Source organism: Falco cherrug, chromosome Z, assembly GCF_023634085.1.
Source record: "Falco cherrug isolate bFalChe1 chromosome Z, bFalChe1.pri, whole genome shotgun sequence".
Classification (NCBI taxonomy): domain Eukaryota; kingdom Metazoa; phylum Chordata; class Aves; order Falconiformes; family Falconidae; genus Falco; species Falco cherrug.
In genome coordinates, this window is record NC_073720.1 from 34,794,104 (window position 1) to 34,813,580 (window position 19,477).

At 43.8% G+C, this 19,477-nt stretch overlaps 1 protein-coding gene across 10 annotated transcripts in view; it reads right to left on the bottom strand.

Moving 5' to 3' along the window:
• NFIB (nuclear factor I B) overlaps nucleotides 1-19,477 on the bottom strand; it is a 274,329-nt gene that overhangs the window by 169,618 nt on the left and 85,234 nt on the right. For 7 of the 10 annotated variants that reach the window (XM_027807930.2, XM_027807927.2, XM_027807926.2 and 4 more), the window contains exon 2: nucleotides 2,192-2,723. In XM_027807930.2, coding sequence (XP_027663731.1) covers nucleotides 2,192-2,723 — 532 coding nt within the window. Of the gene's footprint in view, nucleotides 1-2,191; nucleotides 2,724-8,849; nucleotides 9,191-19,477 lie in introns of those variants that run through there. The other 3 variants (XM_027807931.2, XM_027807923.2, XM_027807928.2) reach the window with 2 other exon arrangements.

Sequence of the window (19,477 nt, forward strand, 5' to 3'; positions counted from 1 at the left end):
AATATGACTTCTTTAAGAAGAGAGCCAACAGATGTTAACAGAAGATTTACTGTGAAGCAGCAAGACAGGTACAAAATACATGCAGTTTACAATAAACAAAAGACTCTACTACTCTACTAAGGGTGATTTGGTACGTAGAAATTAGCCAGCTTCATCCTCCAGTACATTTTCAAAATAGCATCATGTAATTTGAAAGTTATAATATTACAGCATGCTTATCTTACTTGTTTCTGATTAGGCAATTGTTTTAAGAGAACTCATATTCTCAATCCATTAAAATCAATAAAATCAGCCCTGCCTTGCAATTCCTTCTCCCACTTCAAGTTACTGGCTTCCAACCACTTTAGTCAACAGTATGTAAGAGGACTCTGATCCCAGCTTCTTCGGCTCCAGAGCTACTTAAGTTGTTTTGCCTCTCTTTGTAGTTTTGACTTTTAGAGACAGGTATATCCATTAGAATTAATCAGTAAGCTATGTCTTGCAATGAATATATGCATTCAAAATACCATTTGAATTTTTCTTCACAAATGGAGTTTAAAGGTACAAATTCATCATTAAGTTATTTTGTTTAATGCTCTCAAAGAAATCTTTCTTCCTGTGTTACTGGGGAACAGTTTTATCAAGACTCTGCAGCTACTTAAAGTCGCTGCAAAATATCTAAGTGTTGTCTACTGCTATGGAGAGAAAGATACAAAAAATACAAGCAGGAAACAAACCAAAACTCTAAACCATATTTTTTCATGATGAATAATCAAAAAAATTGAACTCTATGTATGTTCACATGAACACAGTGCTCCTCTTGCATGAGTAAATGCTAAAAGACAAATTCACTAAAAACAAAAAAGGTTGTTGTGTATCTGTTCTTTTAAAGAATGAGTACATGTTAAATGAAGACATGTGCGATTTTACTTTTTTGTTAGTAACAAAATCCACTCCATTTGGTTTTCAGTCAAATCCCACAGTTATGCATCAGGCGTCAGATAACAGCCTGCCATCTGCCCTTCTGCAGGCCATTTCTGCCTACCACCAGGCCAAGTTGTGAAATGGCCCACCATCTGCGGCTGGTCAAACTTTCCCTAGTTGAGATCTGCGGCTAAAAAAGAAATGCTTTATTACCGCCAATCGGTCAGCAATACAAAGATGCCTAGAGGACAGTATAATCACCAGAAAGAACCAAAATGACCCGTCGCAGAGGAAAAGCATTTCAGGAGGCTTACTATCAGAGAAAAAAAACTTTACCTACTTACAGCCATTTACAGTTTCAGCGAACCTGCCTATGAATATTGTTATCTGAATATGCATTATGACTGGCAGCTTTTCCCCTATCTATGATTAGCAGAAGCCCTGCTTTTATTTTCATTTTGTAAAACTAAGTTTAAGAAGCTTCTCCACAGTGTTCCTGCAATTTTCCACACCTCAATTATCTACCAAATAAAAATCAAGTATACAAGTAAGATTATAAAAATATACTTTTCAGGAAAAGTTCTTTCAAAATATTACAACTTGTATCACTGTTTTAAAGCTCAGATAGGAAAGATGAGCTAGAAATGTTAAGTACTGTATGGTATAATTCTGACTACATTTGGTATTTACAAAGCAATGTTTCTGTGCTAGTTTTTTCATGTTTTATTTTATAGACGTGAGAAAGTCTACAATTGCTCCTCAAAGTGATAGTAGGTGCATCAGTTTAAGGATGAATTCTTGATTACTCATAACTACAAAGACAACAAAAAATATTTGTAGTATTTATTGTGATTGTGCAATTGCACATACTGCATCTTTTACTAACAGAACTGGGGCAATTAAAAAAAAAACAAACCTACTTGAAAAACAAGAAGAATGTTTTCTGAAGTCACAACTGGAAAAACTACAGAATATATTGCCACTTTTTGACCAAAAGAAAAAAGCAACTTCAGTAGAACTGAAGTACTGCCTTGGTATGTCCCACTTTCTCTTGAAAGAGAACAAGGCACATATGTCAGACATACATGTCATTTACATGGGTCTGTAGGAATGTGTGTGTATGTAAGTATGTATGTATACATGCTGATTTACATATGGATATGTACCCACATTACGTCTATAGACCACAGAATAATGTTTCACTGGAAGCCAGCCCATAGGGGAAAAAGGGCTACTTGGAATCTGAGTTTGACATACTAACATAGAAACATGACAATCTGCTTCCTACCTTGCTCCTGCACGTAGTATGCCAAAAACAAATCAAGCTCCTTGACTGACACTGTTATGTGATGTGGCTGGACGCAAAGTGCTGGATTTGTGCAATGTGGGGATTTCATGAGCCGCTCTCCATCCGTACTTTCCAAGGGGATGCCTTTGAACAGGATCACCATGACTAGATCCAGACGCCAGACTTTGTCAGCCTGTCGCAGGCAGTCGATTCTCCTAATCTTACCCTTCTGGTCAGGATTGGACAATACACAGCATGGGTGCTTCTTCCCAGTCACCGTGAGCACGAAATCCTCCCGGAACTCTTGGCGAATATCTTTGCGCAGCTTAGCCAGGAGCCTGGATGCCCACTTCTGTTTAATTTCAGGCTTTTCGCTAAGTAGCTCATCCTTGACTGCTCTTTCCTCATCCTTAGACATTCGTTTCTCATGTTTTTTAAAGTACTTGCGTTTTCGAGCCTGAAGGTTGAACCAAGTATAGGCAATTGCACGGACATGTGGAAGAAGTGCCTCAATGAACGGGTGAAATTCATCCTGTGGAAAAAAGTGGAGAGATAAAAAGGAAGAGAAGAAGAAAACTCAAAGTCAGTAAGTTCTCATAATCAAAGCAGTATCAATAAAGGTTTCTGAAAAATCTTAAAAGTGAAATCCAAGTTGAAGAGAATAAACACTTAAAATTTACACAAATCTCTGCATTACACTTCTTATGCAATTACTACAGCTGTCAGGCAGCAGACAAAAAGTGCATAGAGAATTGCATTTTCCCCATATTTCACTCTTTGAAAGAACCATGTGAAGATTTTATTTTGTATGCCTCCCCTCACTTCATCCTGCAACGCTGCAAAGACAACATCAGTTAAAAGAGATACCATCAAGATGTTTTGTTTCTAACATTTAAATATCTGAGTGAACGGCTAATATCAAGAAAAGTACCATTGCACAAAGAGGACACTATACGGTTTTAAAAAATCTGAGGAGAAAGGTTCAGAAGGCTGAGGCGAATGCCACAGTTCATTTCTCTTCTCTGTGGCACAGAAACACAAAGCATATACATGCTCAGTGTAATGCCACACAGTTCCCGCTTTTGGAGCATGCTCTCAGCAAGAGACTGCTGGTGGCACAAAGAGCATGCGCCATTAAACTTGATCCATTTTCTTATCAAACGTCCAACATTCCAGCACTGAAACAGCACCATTCCAGTGGTGGTAACTAGAGAAACCAGTATACAGTAAGGGAAAGTGGGCAAAAGACACAGCGTGTTGTATACAAATCCTGAACAGAAGCTTCTGTACTTTCAGCTCTTTGGGCTTCCCTCCCACCACCCCCAAACTCTGTAAAATAAAAGTTTATGAAGTTGGGAACAAAAATTACATTTATGTTTCCGGCAGCTCCACTGTGGGTTTTGCAGCCCCACAGTGTCAAGTTAATTTGTTAACTGATCACATGAGTGTGGCAATTATTCTAAACCCCTTAAAAATCAATCTGAGGTGTACAATGAAAAATGGCAACTTGGCACAAACTTTGCATTCTTTGTGTTTCTGCGTGCTGTGGCAGAGTGACATTATAAGCACACCGTTGGTCAAATGCTGCTTTTGTGAAATCCATGCAATTTATTTACAGTTCCAAAATATCCCTTTCTGTCATCTGGCTTCACCTGCAAGTTCTTATCTTCTGCCTAGCAGCGATACGGATTGCATTAAGGAGGTAATGCTTAGTTGTCATCTACAAGTACATCCTATAGCAATTAAATTAATTCATTTTGTCTGCTTGAGGTACCATCCTACACATCCATGTTAGCATCTAAATAGGCCTCTCCTAAAAACTTCTTTTCCTTGAGAAAATCCACTGTTTAAAACAGCGTGATCTTAGTATGATCTGCTTATCAAACATGACTGTATTTTGGTTCGGAAGGGAGACCGTAGGAGAAGTATCTCTTTCTGTGTGCAGGTATATGTCGTTCTAAATACCATGCAGATTGCTCATCATACAGAGTGGCACAGTGCAATAAAACTAAAACTGAACCCTTTGTAACAGTTATATTCAAAAATACAAGTAGCAAACTAATATTTTAACTATGTTGCCAGACAAGGAATGAATTGTGTTTAATCAATAGGCTGATTAACTCCATTAGGTAAAAATGATGAAAGTATAACTGATGGTCTCAATTATACAGAGTTCGCATTGCCATTGTAGAAGCTTCAGGTCAATAATTTAGTATTTACATCTTCAAATTTCAAACAAATACCAAAATTTCCTGAATGGTAAAAAACAACGCTAGATCTGGTTACCTCTCTTCCCTAACCATCCTCAAATCAAACAGAGAACAACAGAACAGTTGCAAGCAGTTCACCTATGACCGTGCTGTTACCTTCACAGAAAAAAAGAAAATGGGGCAGGAAAAAAAAAAAAGGAAAAAGAGAAAGAAAAAAAGAGGAGAAAGACAATACAGCAAGATAATTCAGGACATAAATGATTGCATTACAGTATGATACTTGACAAAGAGCCACAAAGGCAATAATTAAACTGATTAGTAGTTTCCAGCAGAGATTTGAACAATCCTGATACTATACTGGCACATAAAACTAGGCCATGGAAAGAGTTAAACCACAATCTGTTCTTTGTGTGGGAAGGCAATACTGATCTCAGTAACCACAGCCCATGATAAGACTTCCCCATTTTCATATGCTTTCCTGATGCCATGCTTTTTCCCCCCTTAATTGTAACTACTAAAGAAAGTTCATTTTTTCTACTACAAAAGTCATCTTAATCAAAGTATTCAAGTAAGGTTTTTTAAAGAAATTAACATAAGTGTAAATACTGCCAATGTTAAATCCTTACAATTCATTCTAGACTGAATACAACAGATTTACTACAGATTTTGAAAATTCTAATAGCTGGGGCTAAAGGTGTGGCGAAGGCAGGGGGCTGGAGAGCTCTAAGACAAATGAGTTTTTGCCCCAATACAATGATTTCCCCTACATCTAAACAGACTTCAGCATATGAAACTTAAAATAGCAATAAAATTAATGTGGAAATATTCTATGCTACAAGAATACCGCACACCTAGTTTCCATTTTTAAGAAGAACATCACAAACTATTTTGGAATAGCTAAGCCTATAGGTAATACACACAGTATTACTAATAACAACCTATAGCATTTTACATCTATGAAAATTTTATAGAGAAAAATTCCACTTTTTAAATTCGTCTGTAGTGGTTGAATGTTTCTTTTTCAAAGAGTGAAAAAACCCCACCAATTTTTTAAAACTGTATTCAAGCTTTTTCTTTCATAATATCATTTAGTCTTAAAGATATAAATATATATCAAAGAGTGTGAAGGAGAATACACCAAAGAACATCCTGTTCTAAAGCAATATTATCGGATATGTCTGAGAGATTCACTGTGCATCTGGAGTCCTTTCAAATGAAACATTACTTGACAAGAATAAGTGCCCATAAAAATGATCCTAAATGGAGATTTGCAATTAATCACACACGTTCTCCACTAAATCTCCTAAAAACCCATCTACAGGATTTGATTTTTTCCCCCTTAATATTCACACAGGCAATACTGAATTTATATATTTTATATATATATATATATGGCACTTACCCATGTGCCACAGTTGCTCTTGCAATAAAGTGATTTATAGAGGTAAGGTTTTCAAATGTTACATCAAATGGCTCAGGTGAACCTCTGTGCGCTGGCAATTTAAATTAAAATGGAAGCTACTATATAATACCTATGTAGCTTGTAAATAAAGGAAAAAATACCAGTCATCTAATGATGATACATAGGCCAGGTTTTCTTTTTTGAAAAGGTGAGGGGGAAATGCAGTGCCCTTCTCCTACCTTCCACTTTTATAAACTTTTGTATCAATTCATGCAAGTTTGAACTGAGAATCATACAATAAATATAGCAGGTAGAAAACTAGAAATCTTATTCAGAAAACTTGACGTACTAATTTCACGTACTCAATTTTCCTGTGTTGATTTTCTCTGTTCCTAATGAAACAACATATTATAGGAGGAAAAGAAAATGACAACATGTTCTGAGTTTCCTGGACCACCATAACATAAAAATAAACCACGGCAAAAATATCACAAGAGACCATGCACTTAAAGGCATGTGGTAACCGCATCCTACCATGCCTCAGCAAGAGAGGTAAATGCAGTTTACACTCATTCCCAAATAGGCAGAAAGGTATATGGGAAGGAGAGGAAAGGACCCCCAAAAAACTAAAATGCATCTGTTAAGTCATCTTCGTCCTTGGAGTTATTCTACACCCTCTGAACTTTTATTGAAAGAGTGATGGGTGACATTCAAATTGCATGGTTTGTCTTAAAGCTGTACTGTGGATTTCAGACTTGTTTCTAAAAGGTGCTTCAGCACTGCCTCGGCACAAAGTGAACTACTGCTTTCACAAGGAGCTCGGCCCAAACAGGTGTTCTGTGTTTAGAACTTTTACTGAAATATTTTCTTCTGGGTGTATGCTACCACTGTCAATGTGCATTGCAAGAGTCCTGGAGACAGAGAACACGACAGAAAGAACAATTTTGGCAGTACTACTTTAACTCAGTTGCAACTCCAAATAAGATTAATCAATCTTCTGCTTTAAATAAATAAATAAAACAAAGTATATATTCTCATTGCCAGTTTAGTGTTAATTTTTAATTTATGCAAAAGAAAGATGATTTTTTTAAACACCTTCATCATTCCAAGTAGAGAAAGATTACAAACTAAAATAAATTTGCATCAACTGTGTTCCATGTGTGTATCACTAAGTGGGAACTGTCTCCCCATGGCACATGATACAGCATGACTGTAAAATGTTATGGAGAAGTTATCAACGCACAAAAGCCAGGAATCGCTTTCTTGTATTTATGGCTGCAGAAGCACAATGCTGTGTTTTTGTATACACCTGAGTGCGGTATTTTAATGCACTTTTGTAAAGAATGAGGAAATCTATTACATCTGTGAGTCCAAAAAGCAAACATATGGGGAAAAATGTCATTAGAGCAGGAAACAACAAAATTAACTACCCACTGTAATAGAGGTGGTAGTGAAAATTTGCATGTTTCCAATGTAAAAACCGCTTTCTTAAGTTGTGCTTTCAGGTTTATACTCCTGTGCAGAGGTCTTATTGCCTGTCAATAATTTCACAGGATGGACAGCCCACACAGAATTAATTTTACTAATTGCAGATTCCACCATAAGTAATTATTTCTCTGTGTGTACCTGTAAGCACGTTACACAAAACGCTCCCTACAAGCATTCATTTTGCTTTTGAAGAGAAGTATCTCAACAGTACTCTTTTCCAGCTTTGCTCCGCTGCAGCTCACATTTACTTGCTGAAAATACCCATATCTAAGTCAATCACACTTAGATGCCAAACAAAATATAAACAATAAAAAATGTGTCAGCCAAAAAGCTACAGGACTGTATCCAATCACTGAATAAGCCTTATCATTGTTTCCATCTTCATTCACAATTTATGAATACTTCAGTCCTTTTGAATTACAATGCTTTCTAATTGTGGAATAACTTAAATCATATTTATTTATTCGCCGTGCAACTGTAAGTGCATCGCCGGCCGCTTAATAACAGTAATGCAGGAGACGCTGCTTTCGCACATTTTCTGCTTCCTCAGCTCTGCGTTGCACCAACGTGGAAGCAAGCAGCTCCCGCTTGAACAGCCCGGACCGCGTCCCCTAAGACGGGCTTTCACAAAAGCTGCTGAAAACTGTCCCCTGGCTGCGCAGCCCGGCTGTTCGCTCCGACCAGGCTCCGGCGCGCCGGCGCTCGCTTCCCGCTACCTGCGCCCGGCAAGGACGCTCCGGGGCACACGGGGGACTTCCCAAGCCGGCTCCCTGAACCCCTGCGGTCCCCAAAACCGCACTCAGCCGCGGCGGGGACCCCCGCGGGGCTGCCCCCCGGCCCCGGCAGCGCCCTGCTCCCGCCCGCCGTCCCGCTGACAGCCGCCGTCGAGGCTCGGAAAGCGGCTGCAAGTGCGGTTGCAAAAAAACGGCCAGATCTTTCCCCTCGCTCAGGGGGATGCAGGCTCGTCCGCCAGCACTGCAGTTTCGCTGGGAGGGGGGAAATGCCATGCCCTTGCATAACCGAGCAAGAAAATACTGCACAGCGTGGTCATCCCCGCTCGCATCGCCCTCGCCGGTGGCAGGCTGCGTATTATTAATTAAGCATAAGACGGGATTACTTCGCACCGGCGAGCGCTCATTTTTTGTCGAAACCAGCACTTTTCCTTTCATCAGACTCTGCCGTAAACTGGCGAGCTGAAAAGAGAGTAAATCGTTTGATCCCAATCAAATCAATACTTCTCAAACCTGCTTTTTAGCGTAATTATGCTCATTTCCATTTTGTTAACCTTTGACTTCTTATGCACCAACAATTAACAGTATTTGTCTGCGGGTGACACTTGAATGGATCTCCCCCAGACAATGGCCTGGTACAGTTTATTCTCTACTGTTCCCTTCTGCGAGAAGAGTTTGGATCTGACAAGCAGTTACAACTGTGCTTTAACCCGTTACAACTACTAGCAATGACTCATTAACTCACATATATATATAAATAAAATTAAAACCCACGTGAAAATAAATGCATACATTAGCAAATAAATCAAATAAAAACGCATCTATACCTGAGTGAGACAGATTGGAGAATACATCATGACTTCGGTTTGAGAACACGCTGCCCGGAGAGCCCCTAAGAAAAGCCTCAAAAAGGAATAATTTCATCTATTCATTTTAAAGTCATCTGAGACTCAAGGAAGATGAAATCAATCAGGATGGGGCTCTGCCCTGGATCACCACAACTTCACAACAAACCCCAGTCCTCCTTAAATAGCCAAAGATTCAAGTTCACTCCGTGTGCTAGATTTCCCGGGGTGAAATCCAATCTACACTTTTAACCCTCTTGTAGTCGGCGGCGCAGAAGTCTTGCTTTTGCTGCTGCTGCTGCTGCTGGTGGTTGTTTTGCAGATGAGGGGGGAAGGACTCAAGCGAGGGGGGGTGGGGGGGTGGGGGGTGGGGAGGGGGGGGGGTGGGCGGGAGGATTTTTTTTTTTTTGCCTTTTTTTTTTTTTTTTAAGAAGTTGGTGGCGGTGGGTTATTACGGCATTGTCACCACGCTCTCGAAAGTTCAAGGTTACGGCCCGGAGCGGGGAAGGAAAACCGCGGAGAGTGATGGCAGGCGAAACTTCGCAGGGCAGCGACCATGCGGGCGGGAGCGCGCCGGGGCGGGAGCGCGCGGCGGCGCGGCCTGCGGCTCCTCCGGCGGCCTCTGCCCGCTCCCTCCGCGCGCCCGCCCTCTGCGAGCGGTGGTGAGAGAGTGCTTTCCAGACGCCCACTGCAATAAAAATGATCTCCTGAAAATTCAGGCGATAAATCTACCCCTCGCGCTCCCTACTGACTTGCTCCCGCCGTGTACGTCCGCCCGCCCCCCGCAAAACTTGGAAGTTGAAAAATCCACCGGTCACACCCTCCGGACCCCGTTCCAGCTCTCTCTCCAAATGAGACTTAAGTATTTTTTTTTTTAATTATTTAATTACACAATCACAGCTTACACTCCTCCTCCTCCTGCAAACACATTCCTTCTCCAACAAACCCCCCTCCTCTGCCCTCCCTCTTTATTAATCACTATCTAACGCTGCAGAAACAACCAGCACGTTTTGCAAACATCCCTCATTTTCCCTCTCTGTGGAAGAAAGTTGCGGGGGAGGGGGGGGGGGGGGAGACGGAGCGGGGGGGTGGGGGTGGGCTGCCATCTGCAGGCGGTCTTTCCTTCTCCTTTTGGGGTACGATTTTGCCATGGGCGCGGGGCCCGGACGCCCCCGCTCCCCGCTGGGCGGCCCCCGCCCCGCCGCGGGGGGCACGGGAAGGGCAGCCCCCGCCGCCCGCCCAGCGGGCCTGCCCCCGTGGTCTGTGCCCGGGCGGGCGGGGGGCGGGGAGCGGTCCCGGCTCCCGTGCAGCAGCAACAGGGCGCGGGGTCCGGTTTCATTCTCCGGGGCAGCATTTTACCCGGGGAGCTGGGGAAGGGGGACAAAGTCGTGGACGAAACTTATTTCTGATGCTGTGAACAGCGGTCCAGGGGCACAGCTTGGGGCGGGGGGGGAAGGATTCGGTGTGCTCGCGCCCCAACACACCGCCGCCGCCTGAGCCGCACCGGCGCTGCCGCCCGGTGCCGGTGCGCAGCCCCCGGCGGCGCCCTGCAGGGACCGCTGGCTTCCTCCTTGCCCAAAGCGAGAGTTTATTCACGTCAGGCATTTCGCTGCAGCACACCGAGGAAAGTAGGCAGGTTCAAGTCAACCATGAAATGGTCACTTTTTAACCCCGTCCTGTCCTCATTAGGGAAATGCTCAAACACAGCCCATTTTCAAAGAGGGCTCTTAATGAGGGGAGCTTGCCAAGTCCACCAGCTGCAATTCCCATAAATTTACAAACCAAAAGACGAAGGGGGATGGGAGGGGGAAGGACAGAGCCCGTGCAAGGCAGGTAACGTCAAAGAAACAGCAAAGGCCCCTCACGTTAACCTTTGCAGAATCCCCACCGCATCCCTGCAGCCCCGTTTCTGTATGGACTTGGCCAGTTCCCTCAGATTTCCAGGGCTCAAGCAACAGCCACGGTTTTTCCCTTCTGCAGATCACATTCGTAAGTGACAAGTTCAGAACACACACTTAGGCGAGAAAGGATGAGGCAAACTCGGGGTTAACCACGATGAGCAACATTTATTTTCATATCAGGTGTAGAATACCCCCCAAATCCTATCATCTCTTCCTTTACCCAGACACTGCAAAAAGGTGATAATGCCAGCTTTAAATACTTCGAATAAATATTCAATTTAACTGGAGTTCATTTACCATAAAAGACATTCCCCTTGGCACAAATGCACTGATGTCCTTGAACACACCTCTTTGAACACTTGAACTCTTACACAACAAGCCATTATTGTAAACCTGACTTCAAACCATAATAATCCCCTCCATCCCTTTTCCCCCTCCCACCCCTCCACCAGGGATCCAGGCAAGCCCCCAACACCACATCAGCAAGGCTGCTGCTGTGAGAAGTCTCCCCTTTTCCAGGCAGGGCTTGCAGAAGGCCCCACTCCCTCCCAGGTGCCTGGCCAAGAAACCACTTTGTGCTAGAGACCTGTGCACTAAAGCAAGAACCATCTGGCAAGGTCCTGCGAGCAAGGAGAGGCAAGCAGGAAAAAAACAAATGGAACAAGGTAAGGGCAGACACCAAGCTGGGTGCTTTCTGCTGCTGTCACTACTGCAAGGGGGTGTGGAGTCAGGGTGAGACTGAGTTTGCGTCCCCACAGGGGCCAGCTGAGGGTAGGTTTGCATCCCCACCCAGAGCAGACAAGGGGGGCCGAGCCCAGCCAGCCCTGCAGCATGTGCCAGTACCCCCAGAACAGCGCTGCTGTGGATCGCAGCAAAGCCAGATGCTCCCAGAGCCAGTTTGCTGGCCAGGATGGAGCAGGCCTCTCATGTGAAGGCATCCTAGTGGAAATGGAGCTGCTTGGCCAGCATGGCTCAAGAAGTATATTGTCTTCTGCATGACCTAGGAGGCAAGGCAGGCATGATACAGGTTGCCATGGGTTTGTCTGCGGTTTGACCCACAGGCTCCCAGTGCATCAGTGAAAGTAGACTTGAAGTGGGCACCCAAAAGGCATGTTTCATCCCTGTTGCTCCTGATTAATCCCAGTGGGAACCCCTGCAGGAGGGAGACTGTCCTGGAAGAGCCCTCCTACACACACACCTACACCCAAGCACACACACACACATCTCACCACCCCACCAGCTTCTTTCACAGGAAAGCAAGCTAAAGATTCTTTCCAGATAAAGGCCTCCATTAAAATAATTAAAAAAGGCAACTCTCTACCACTTCCTCGCAGAGGTACGTAAATAGGTGTGTGGGAACTGGGGTAGCCTGGAGAAACATGGCGTTAAAGCAGCAATGACAGGAGCTGCAGTGGTTGGGCCTTGGCATGCAGGGACGCCTTGTCAAAAAGTGGTTCAATTGCTTTCAAGTCCTGGCTTGCATTAACACCCTAAAAACATCTCCGTAAAAACCCCTTCTGTCCCACCTCATGCGGTAAAAACCCTGCTAGTGCTGCAAGTTCTCTTACCCTTGAAGCTCCAGGCTGGGGGACAGTTGCTTTTTGTCCTCTGCCAGAGCTGTGACAACCCCTACTCTGTATCTGGAAGTTCAGCTGTCATTTCGATGTGGACAATTAAGAAAATAAAAGTCACCATCTGACCTTCCTGGTGAGAGACACTAGGACCTATTCTTGACTCCATGGGGCTGGGGAATGGCCTGAGGGATCCTGCCCCCAGGTGGGATGCAATAGGAGCTCTGATAACACAGGCCTGGACACACCAACAGCTGGGTTCACGCATGCGAGTGTTAGAAAACTTCATGCAAGAAAAATGTGCATTCAGGAAGAAAAGGCACCTTTCACACCAGTGAGTGGCAAATCTTGAAGCTGTGTGTGAATCACCCTGACGGAGAGCTTGCACCCTCCATGGCGGGGCTGTCCCCATGCCTTCCACCCACCTCTGGCCATGGTGGAGGGATATCCACTGCCCACACTGCAGGATCTGAGACAGCTCATGTCCGGAAAGAACCAGAAAGGCATTTTGACACTATGGGCAGATGGACCCACTCCCCACCACCTGCTCTAACTCCCCAGAGTAGTTTCTGCCAGAGGTGCAGGTCCTGGTATGCCAGACTTGCATGGAAATTCTGGGGTTTACTGCTCTCCCCCACAGGCAATGCTTACAAACTTTACCAGATACTGCAAAGTGGAACTGCCCTTGGACTTCAGAGACAGTAACAGGAAAAAGTGGAAAGGTCAATTAGGCCACCTATAGCCTTCCTAAAGCAGAGTTTCAGCTGATGCTCTTTACCCGGACAACCGCTCAACTGTTTCAAGTTCTGAAGCAAGAGAGTATTATTACGAGTCAAAAATCAAAGAGAAAGGTATTGCTAATGCTGAAGTGCGCAGCCTAAGATTCTCTCAGAATACAAGTGGGAAGTCTGGCCAGTTATCTAAATGTATGCATACTGAACTTCTAAGAAATCAAATCTTGGTAAAAATTCCAGTAGTCTTTTTGTGGAAATCAAACCAATTGATTCTGGCATATAGCATTTCATCCAAAAGATGTACCTAAGAACTAGCTCCAAAATTTTTATTTGAGGTCTCTGTGACCCAAAACACAAGCTTTACAGTGGGGTTTTTTTATACCTAGTTCAATAGCAACACTGTCAACCTTTTTTTCACCCTTTGTTAGAAAATGTCATTCACACACATGTCTGTTAGTTATACAGTTACTTAGGTACACACATAAATACTGAGCAGCACAAATATAATGTAGGATAGTTTAGGGCAACTACAAGTAACAAATAACCTGAACCATATAATATATTATATTATATTATAATATATTATATTATATTATATTATCATAGTTACCTAGTGACAATTCTATCTATATGACTAGTCTTCACGCCTTGCAAGATTTCTTGTACCATCTTACTAAATTACAAAGTAAAGTTTCATGTCCTTGGCAGAATCAGAACTTTGGATATTTTTCTTTCGTACAGGAGTATTGTGTGTGCAGATAGATTATATGTATATGTATATGTATGTGTATATGTACGTGTATGTGTATGTGTATGTGTATGTGTATGTGTATGTGTATGTGTATGTGTATATGTAAACATATGTATGTGCAGAGAAAGTTGGGTAGAAAACATTTAGGGAACAAACATAACTAGTTAAATAAGCAAACTGATAATGCCTTGGTTTATGGGGTCTCAATACATTTCATATGCAGCTGAATTGTAAGGTATTCATGACTTAAAATGCAAACAGCAATCAGTAAAGCTTCCAAGTCAGTGTAGTATCACACCTATAAACACATATATCATAATATTTACTAGCACCTTTTTGTTTGTTTGTTTGTTTGTGGGTGACCAGAAGAAACACACGCTGTAATAAACTGTATATATGCATATTGGATGGCAAATGTACACTGAAAAGTAAAGAAACACACTATTGACTCTATACAGAGACAAATATACATATATTGAAGAGTGTGTGCACTTGACCCCTGTCCTCATATGGTTTGATGGAGACTAAAATACTTTAGTTTTCCGCAGCTCCCAGACCAGCAAATGAAAACATCAAACCTCAAGCGTAAAGCTGTAAACCACAACATTTTGGGTTACACAACTGTGCAGTTTTTGTCCCCACTGCAGGTCACATTCTGAGCCTTACAAAGGCATGAAACACTCTTACCCCAGTGCAGTAAATTCTTTAAAAATTCACATTTACTGATCTTAAATGCCCTGGACATAAACAGCAACAACAATAAAATTTCGGCACCATGTTTTCTGACAGTTTATATCACTTGCCAGATTTTGAAAATGCTGGGGGGGAGGGGGGTGGGGGTGGCAGGGGGGCCGGGGCAAGTGTGTCGAGAAGCTGGATTTAAATGTCTGCTCAAATCAGAATTCTAAAAGTGCTTTACTTTTTTCTTGTGATTCAAAGTTAAAATTGTAAGCATTGCAGCTCAAAACCGCTTCAGAGAATGTTACGAGTTAATCTTGTGTATTTTGGCGCCTTTTCCCTGCCAGCTACTGTACTTTAAAAAAAAAAAAAAAGTTGGAGATCTTGTCTGTCCCGTCTCAAGTTCAATGGCAGCGCTTTCCAGCAGCGGGAGGAGAAGATGGCCATGTTTGCAGCCCTAATCATAATTCAGATCACGCCACATCGGCATCTTGTGTCAGAGTCGAAACTGGCTTCCCCGCCCCCTTCAACCTGAGAGCTGCCAAGTCCTCACACACTCCGCATTCAACCACAACTTAATGGATGGGATATTGTGCATTAAAATGTGGCCCAGACACACAGGCAAAGCAAGGACAAGAGGGAAAGCAGACAGACACACACACACACACATACAAACAGGCATGCAAGAGAAAGGAATGAATTAAAACACACACACATGTCCCACAACAAAACGGTAGTGAAAAAAAGGCAAAAAAAGGGAACAAAAAGAAACTCTCTAAAGTAACTTTAAAAACAAGCCAGAAATGCCACCCGAACACCGTATCCTGCAATATAGCATGAAAGAAACCAGCACAAGCCTCCAGCCAATTTATCGAGCAGACCATACACGACAGGAATGCAGTTTCCTCAACATTATACATTAACACTGCAGTCCATTAACTACAAAAACCACCAAGACAGCCAGAGAGAAAATATTATATTAAAAGTGAGTAAAGAAGCAATCTCTACAGCAACAAGAGAGGAGAAAGAGCTGTCTGCAAGGTACAAATAAAGTAGCATTTGCATTAATCCTTTCTAGCATTTAACTGATAGATGCCTGCCAGAGAAGAAGGGGGAGGGGGGGAAAGTTGAAGCAGGAAATGTGCCAAGTTCAGCACTTTTGGACGCAAACTCCCATCAGCTCATTCCTGGCATAAAAGTGTGACCCATATACAAAAGCTGCCAAAAAAGCAAAATATAAACAATCCACCACTTATATCTCATCCTGTAAAGCAGAAGTGATATCAGAGTTAAGGAGAGGGTATAACATCCACTTTGAAACCACAGAGACACAATCTGAGCCTGGAGGAATTACAAAACAAGAGTCAAGCGAGTTTAAAAAAAAACAAAACAAAACATGAAAATCATTTTAAGCACCACGTACCATTGCAATGTGCTGCATTAAATAAATGAGATGTTGAAATCTGTAACACACCACGGGGCAGCTGCCTTCACATTTTCCAAGAAACAAATCTATTCCTTTCTCAAGTACTCGGTGTGCTGGGGTCTTTTTGTGTGTGTGTTTTTTATTATTATTTTATTTTTTATTTAGTGGCCTTCTGCCTTTTGTTTTGGGGTGGGGTGTTTGGTTTTTGTTTTGTTGTGTTTGTTGTTGTTGGCTTGGGTTGTTTTTTTTTTTATTTGGGGTGGTGGTGGAGTATTATTATTCACTCGGGCTGGCTGTTTGCTTTGTTTTGGTTTTATTTTGTTCCTGCTGTCAGCTTTTTGCCTGACACCGAACGGGATGAAAATTCTTGGCCGGAGCGAGGGAAAAGGCGGTAAAGTCACAGGCTGCGGGCAGCCCCCGCCCCCTCCCCTCCCCCCAAGCCCCCCTTCCTCCGCTTCGCTGCGGGGCCGAGAGCGCGGTTCGGCGGCGGCTGGGCTGGACGCGGCGCGAGAGGAAAAGTGTGCATTTTTTTTGAACTCGTGCACACGCGCGCATGAGGTGCACCCACTCACCCAGGCGCATACGTTACGGCGGGGCTGCCTACACCCGCCCCCCTCCCTCCCCCTCCGGTTGCTGCGCGGAGCGCGCGGCCCGCGCCTCCCTGCAGCCTCAGGGGCGCGCGCGGGTCCGGGGCGCCGCGAGCGCGGCTCTCCGCTTCCGCCTGGCGGCTGCCGCGCACAGCAGAGCCGCCGCGCGCCTCTGCATGTGAGCGGGGAGCCAGCCAATGGCGACCGCCGGGCGGGGCGGGGCGGGGCGGGGCGGGGCGGGGCGGGCAGCGGCGGGTCGCCCGGCAGCGGCGCCGCGGGGCGGGGCGGGGCGGGGGCCGGGGCCGGGGCCGGGGCCGGGGCCGGGGCCGGGGCCGGGGCCGGGGCCGGGCGGCGGAGCGGCGCTCCCGGCGGGCGCGGGCGGGCACCGCCGCGGTGCTGGTGGGGTCGCCGCTCGCTCCGCTTCAGCCCCTCGCTGCGCGTGCCCACACCGCTCCCCCACCCCGGCCCCCTCGGGAGCACGGGGGCCCCGCAGCGCGCCGGGCGGCCGGGAGAGCGGTGAAAGGACGCGTTAAAGTCGTTCGCGGTCGCATTTAAAATAAAGAAACAACTTGATAACAAAATATTTTCATTCAGCCCTCACAGGCCGCGCTTGGCGGGCGCGCTGCTTCGCAGATATTTTTATAAAAGGCTTTTGCGGGGAGGTTATGTAATTTCGCGGCTTCGGAGGCCTTTTATAAACCATCGCATCCCACTGCGCCCTCCCAGCAGGATTAACTTCACTCTGGAGGAACTGTTCTCTGGTCCAAACCTGAGGGCGGTAAGGCATCTGCAGAGGAAGGATTTCACATCTAAAACTTCCTACAGAATTAAGGCACTTACAGTGAAATAAATAAAACTACATGAGGCAAAACTGTGTGAGGAGTTTTCACCAGTCAGATAACAAATACATTCCTTCCTGTTAAAAATTGTTGGCCAAGTACAAACTGTAAAGAATCTTCATAATTGCTCGGAGACCATTGCTGGGAACAGGGGGGCCTCTCAGGAAGTCAATTTTCTTTTGTCTGATTCAAGAAAAACTTTCTAAGCTGCTAAAAATACACCGTGCTTTTAAAATGAAGCACAAATTGCCATGAAATGGGGGGGGGGGGGGGGGAGGAGGGGGCAGAAACATAAGAGAAACAGACTTAATTTCAGACTTAAGAACAATCACTATGGTGTTCTTCTGGCTTCATTTTCCTGATACTTTTAGGAAGAAGTCTAACCTAGACAAAATAAACTGCAAACTTGTCTCTTCAGTGAATGGGGGAAACGATTGTTCATGCTACGTGTGGCACAGATTTTGTACACTGTATGACAGCCAGTCAGGCGAGTGGAGAGCATACCTTTCTCCATGCCAGAGGGAATCTGTGAGTGTCGATTTTAAAAATGTTTACTTTTTTTTCTTTTCTTTGCTGTAGAATTCAAACTTGGGGTTGTAGACTCACAGGCAATTAACAATGCACACTGGTCATCAATACTTAACAGAGTTTATTACAAGGACTGTGGCTGTATTTCATGATAGATTTTCAGGCTTTTTGTTGCTCCTTGGGTTTAATTTTGGTGGTGCTGTTGTGATTCCTGACAAAGATCCAAGTTGTAGTAGACAGGCCCATTACTCTCTGCAGCTTTCTCTTTTTTGTGTTTCTTTTTGTTGAGTCTGTATAGTTACTAAGCCTAACTGCAAGTGATTTAGCAAACAATCAGGAATTTTTTATATTGTATCAAATGAGAGAAATAACAACATCAGGGAAAGCAATGGATGTTGTAATTTTTTAGAAAGAACTGTGTTACCCAGAGCTGCTGTAGTTACTCCGATTGTTTGTTACAGGCAACTTTCTTAAACATATTTTTAAGTTCAAAAATTGTGTTATGTATCATTTCCGTTGCCTTTGATTTCTCAGTTGTATAACACTAGCATGTCTTGATTATGGCTTTCTTTTCCATAAATACAGTCAGATACCTGTATTTCATAACAAGCTGACCTTAAGTTCTCTTGATTCTGGTTTTGGGGAGGGGGTGTTTTGTTTTGGGGTTTTTTGGGTTTTTTTTTTTTCTTTTGAGGTTATATATATGTATACTTGATAATTTTTAGTGTTCATAATGGATGAAACATGAAGAGACTATAAATAGTTTTCCTCTATGGATAATTGCTACATACTTAATTACCTATTTGGAGATGAGTAGATAATAATCTGAAGGGAGATAGACTCATCTGCAGAATTTCCATGAAAACAAATAACAATCAAATAATTATTTGACATGTTTATAACAGAATTTGTAAGAAAGATCCAATTTTTCAAGACTAATTTTCAAAGCTACTTTATCATTTGCTTTATAAAAATCTCTGTATTTTCAAGGTTTCTTCACTAATTAACAGGACAGGAAAATAAAATGAGTGAAAGAGGATCTGACAGAAAGATGGATCAACAGTGAAGTCTGAGTAGTGCAGTCACAGAAGAAACCGAGTGAGCAAGGATCATGTTAAACAGTCTCAGTACAGTTCAGCTGTGTGCATGAGGGATACAGCCACCCTCATGCATAACAGGACAACTGAGAAAACCGGGTAGCTTTGGCTAAATGCATCGTTTTGCACATGTAAAAAACTACTTTCGCCCAGACAGCTTTCAAGTAGGAGCTTCACATTTTTCAGGAAAAGGCTACTGTAGCTGAAAAGGTGCAGCTTGCTGTTCCTGCAACAATTTGTTCAGGTTCGTCTGAGCAGAGCGCCATGGAAAATCCGCGATCTGCACATGTGCACAACACTTGCTCATTATTTCTGAAAGTTCATACTTTTGCCATGCTGCTCTTTATAGGCTCCCAGCCCTGCCGAGCCTCCTGCATAGTTTCCTAGCAACTAGGTGGAATTATAATCTGAGTTTGGCAGTGGCGAAATGGTTTCTTCTGATGCTTCCCCCGGGCGAGTACTCCACAATCTAGGGTGAAACGCACTGAGCAAAGAGAC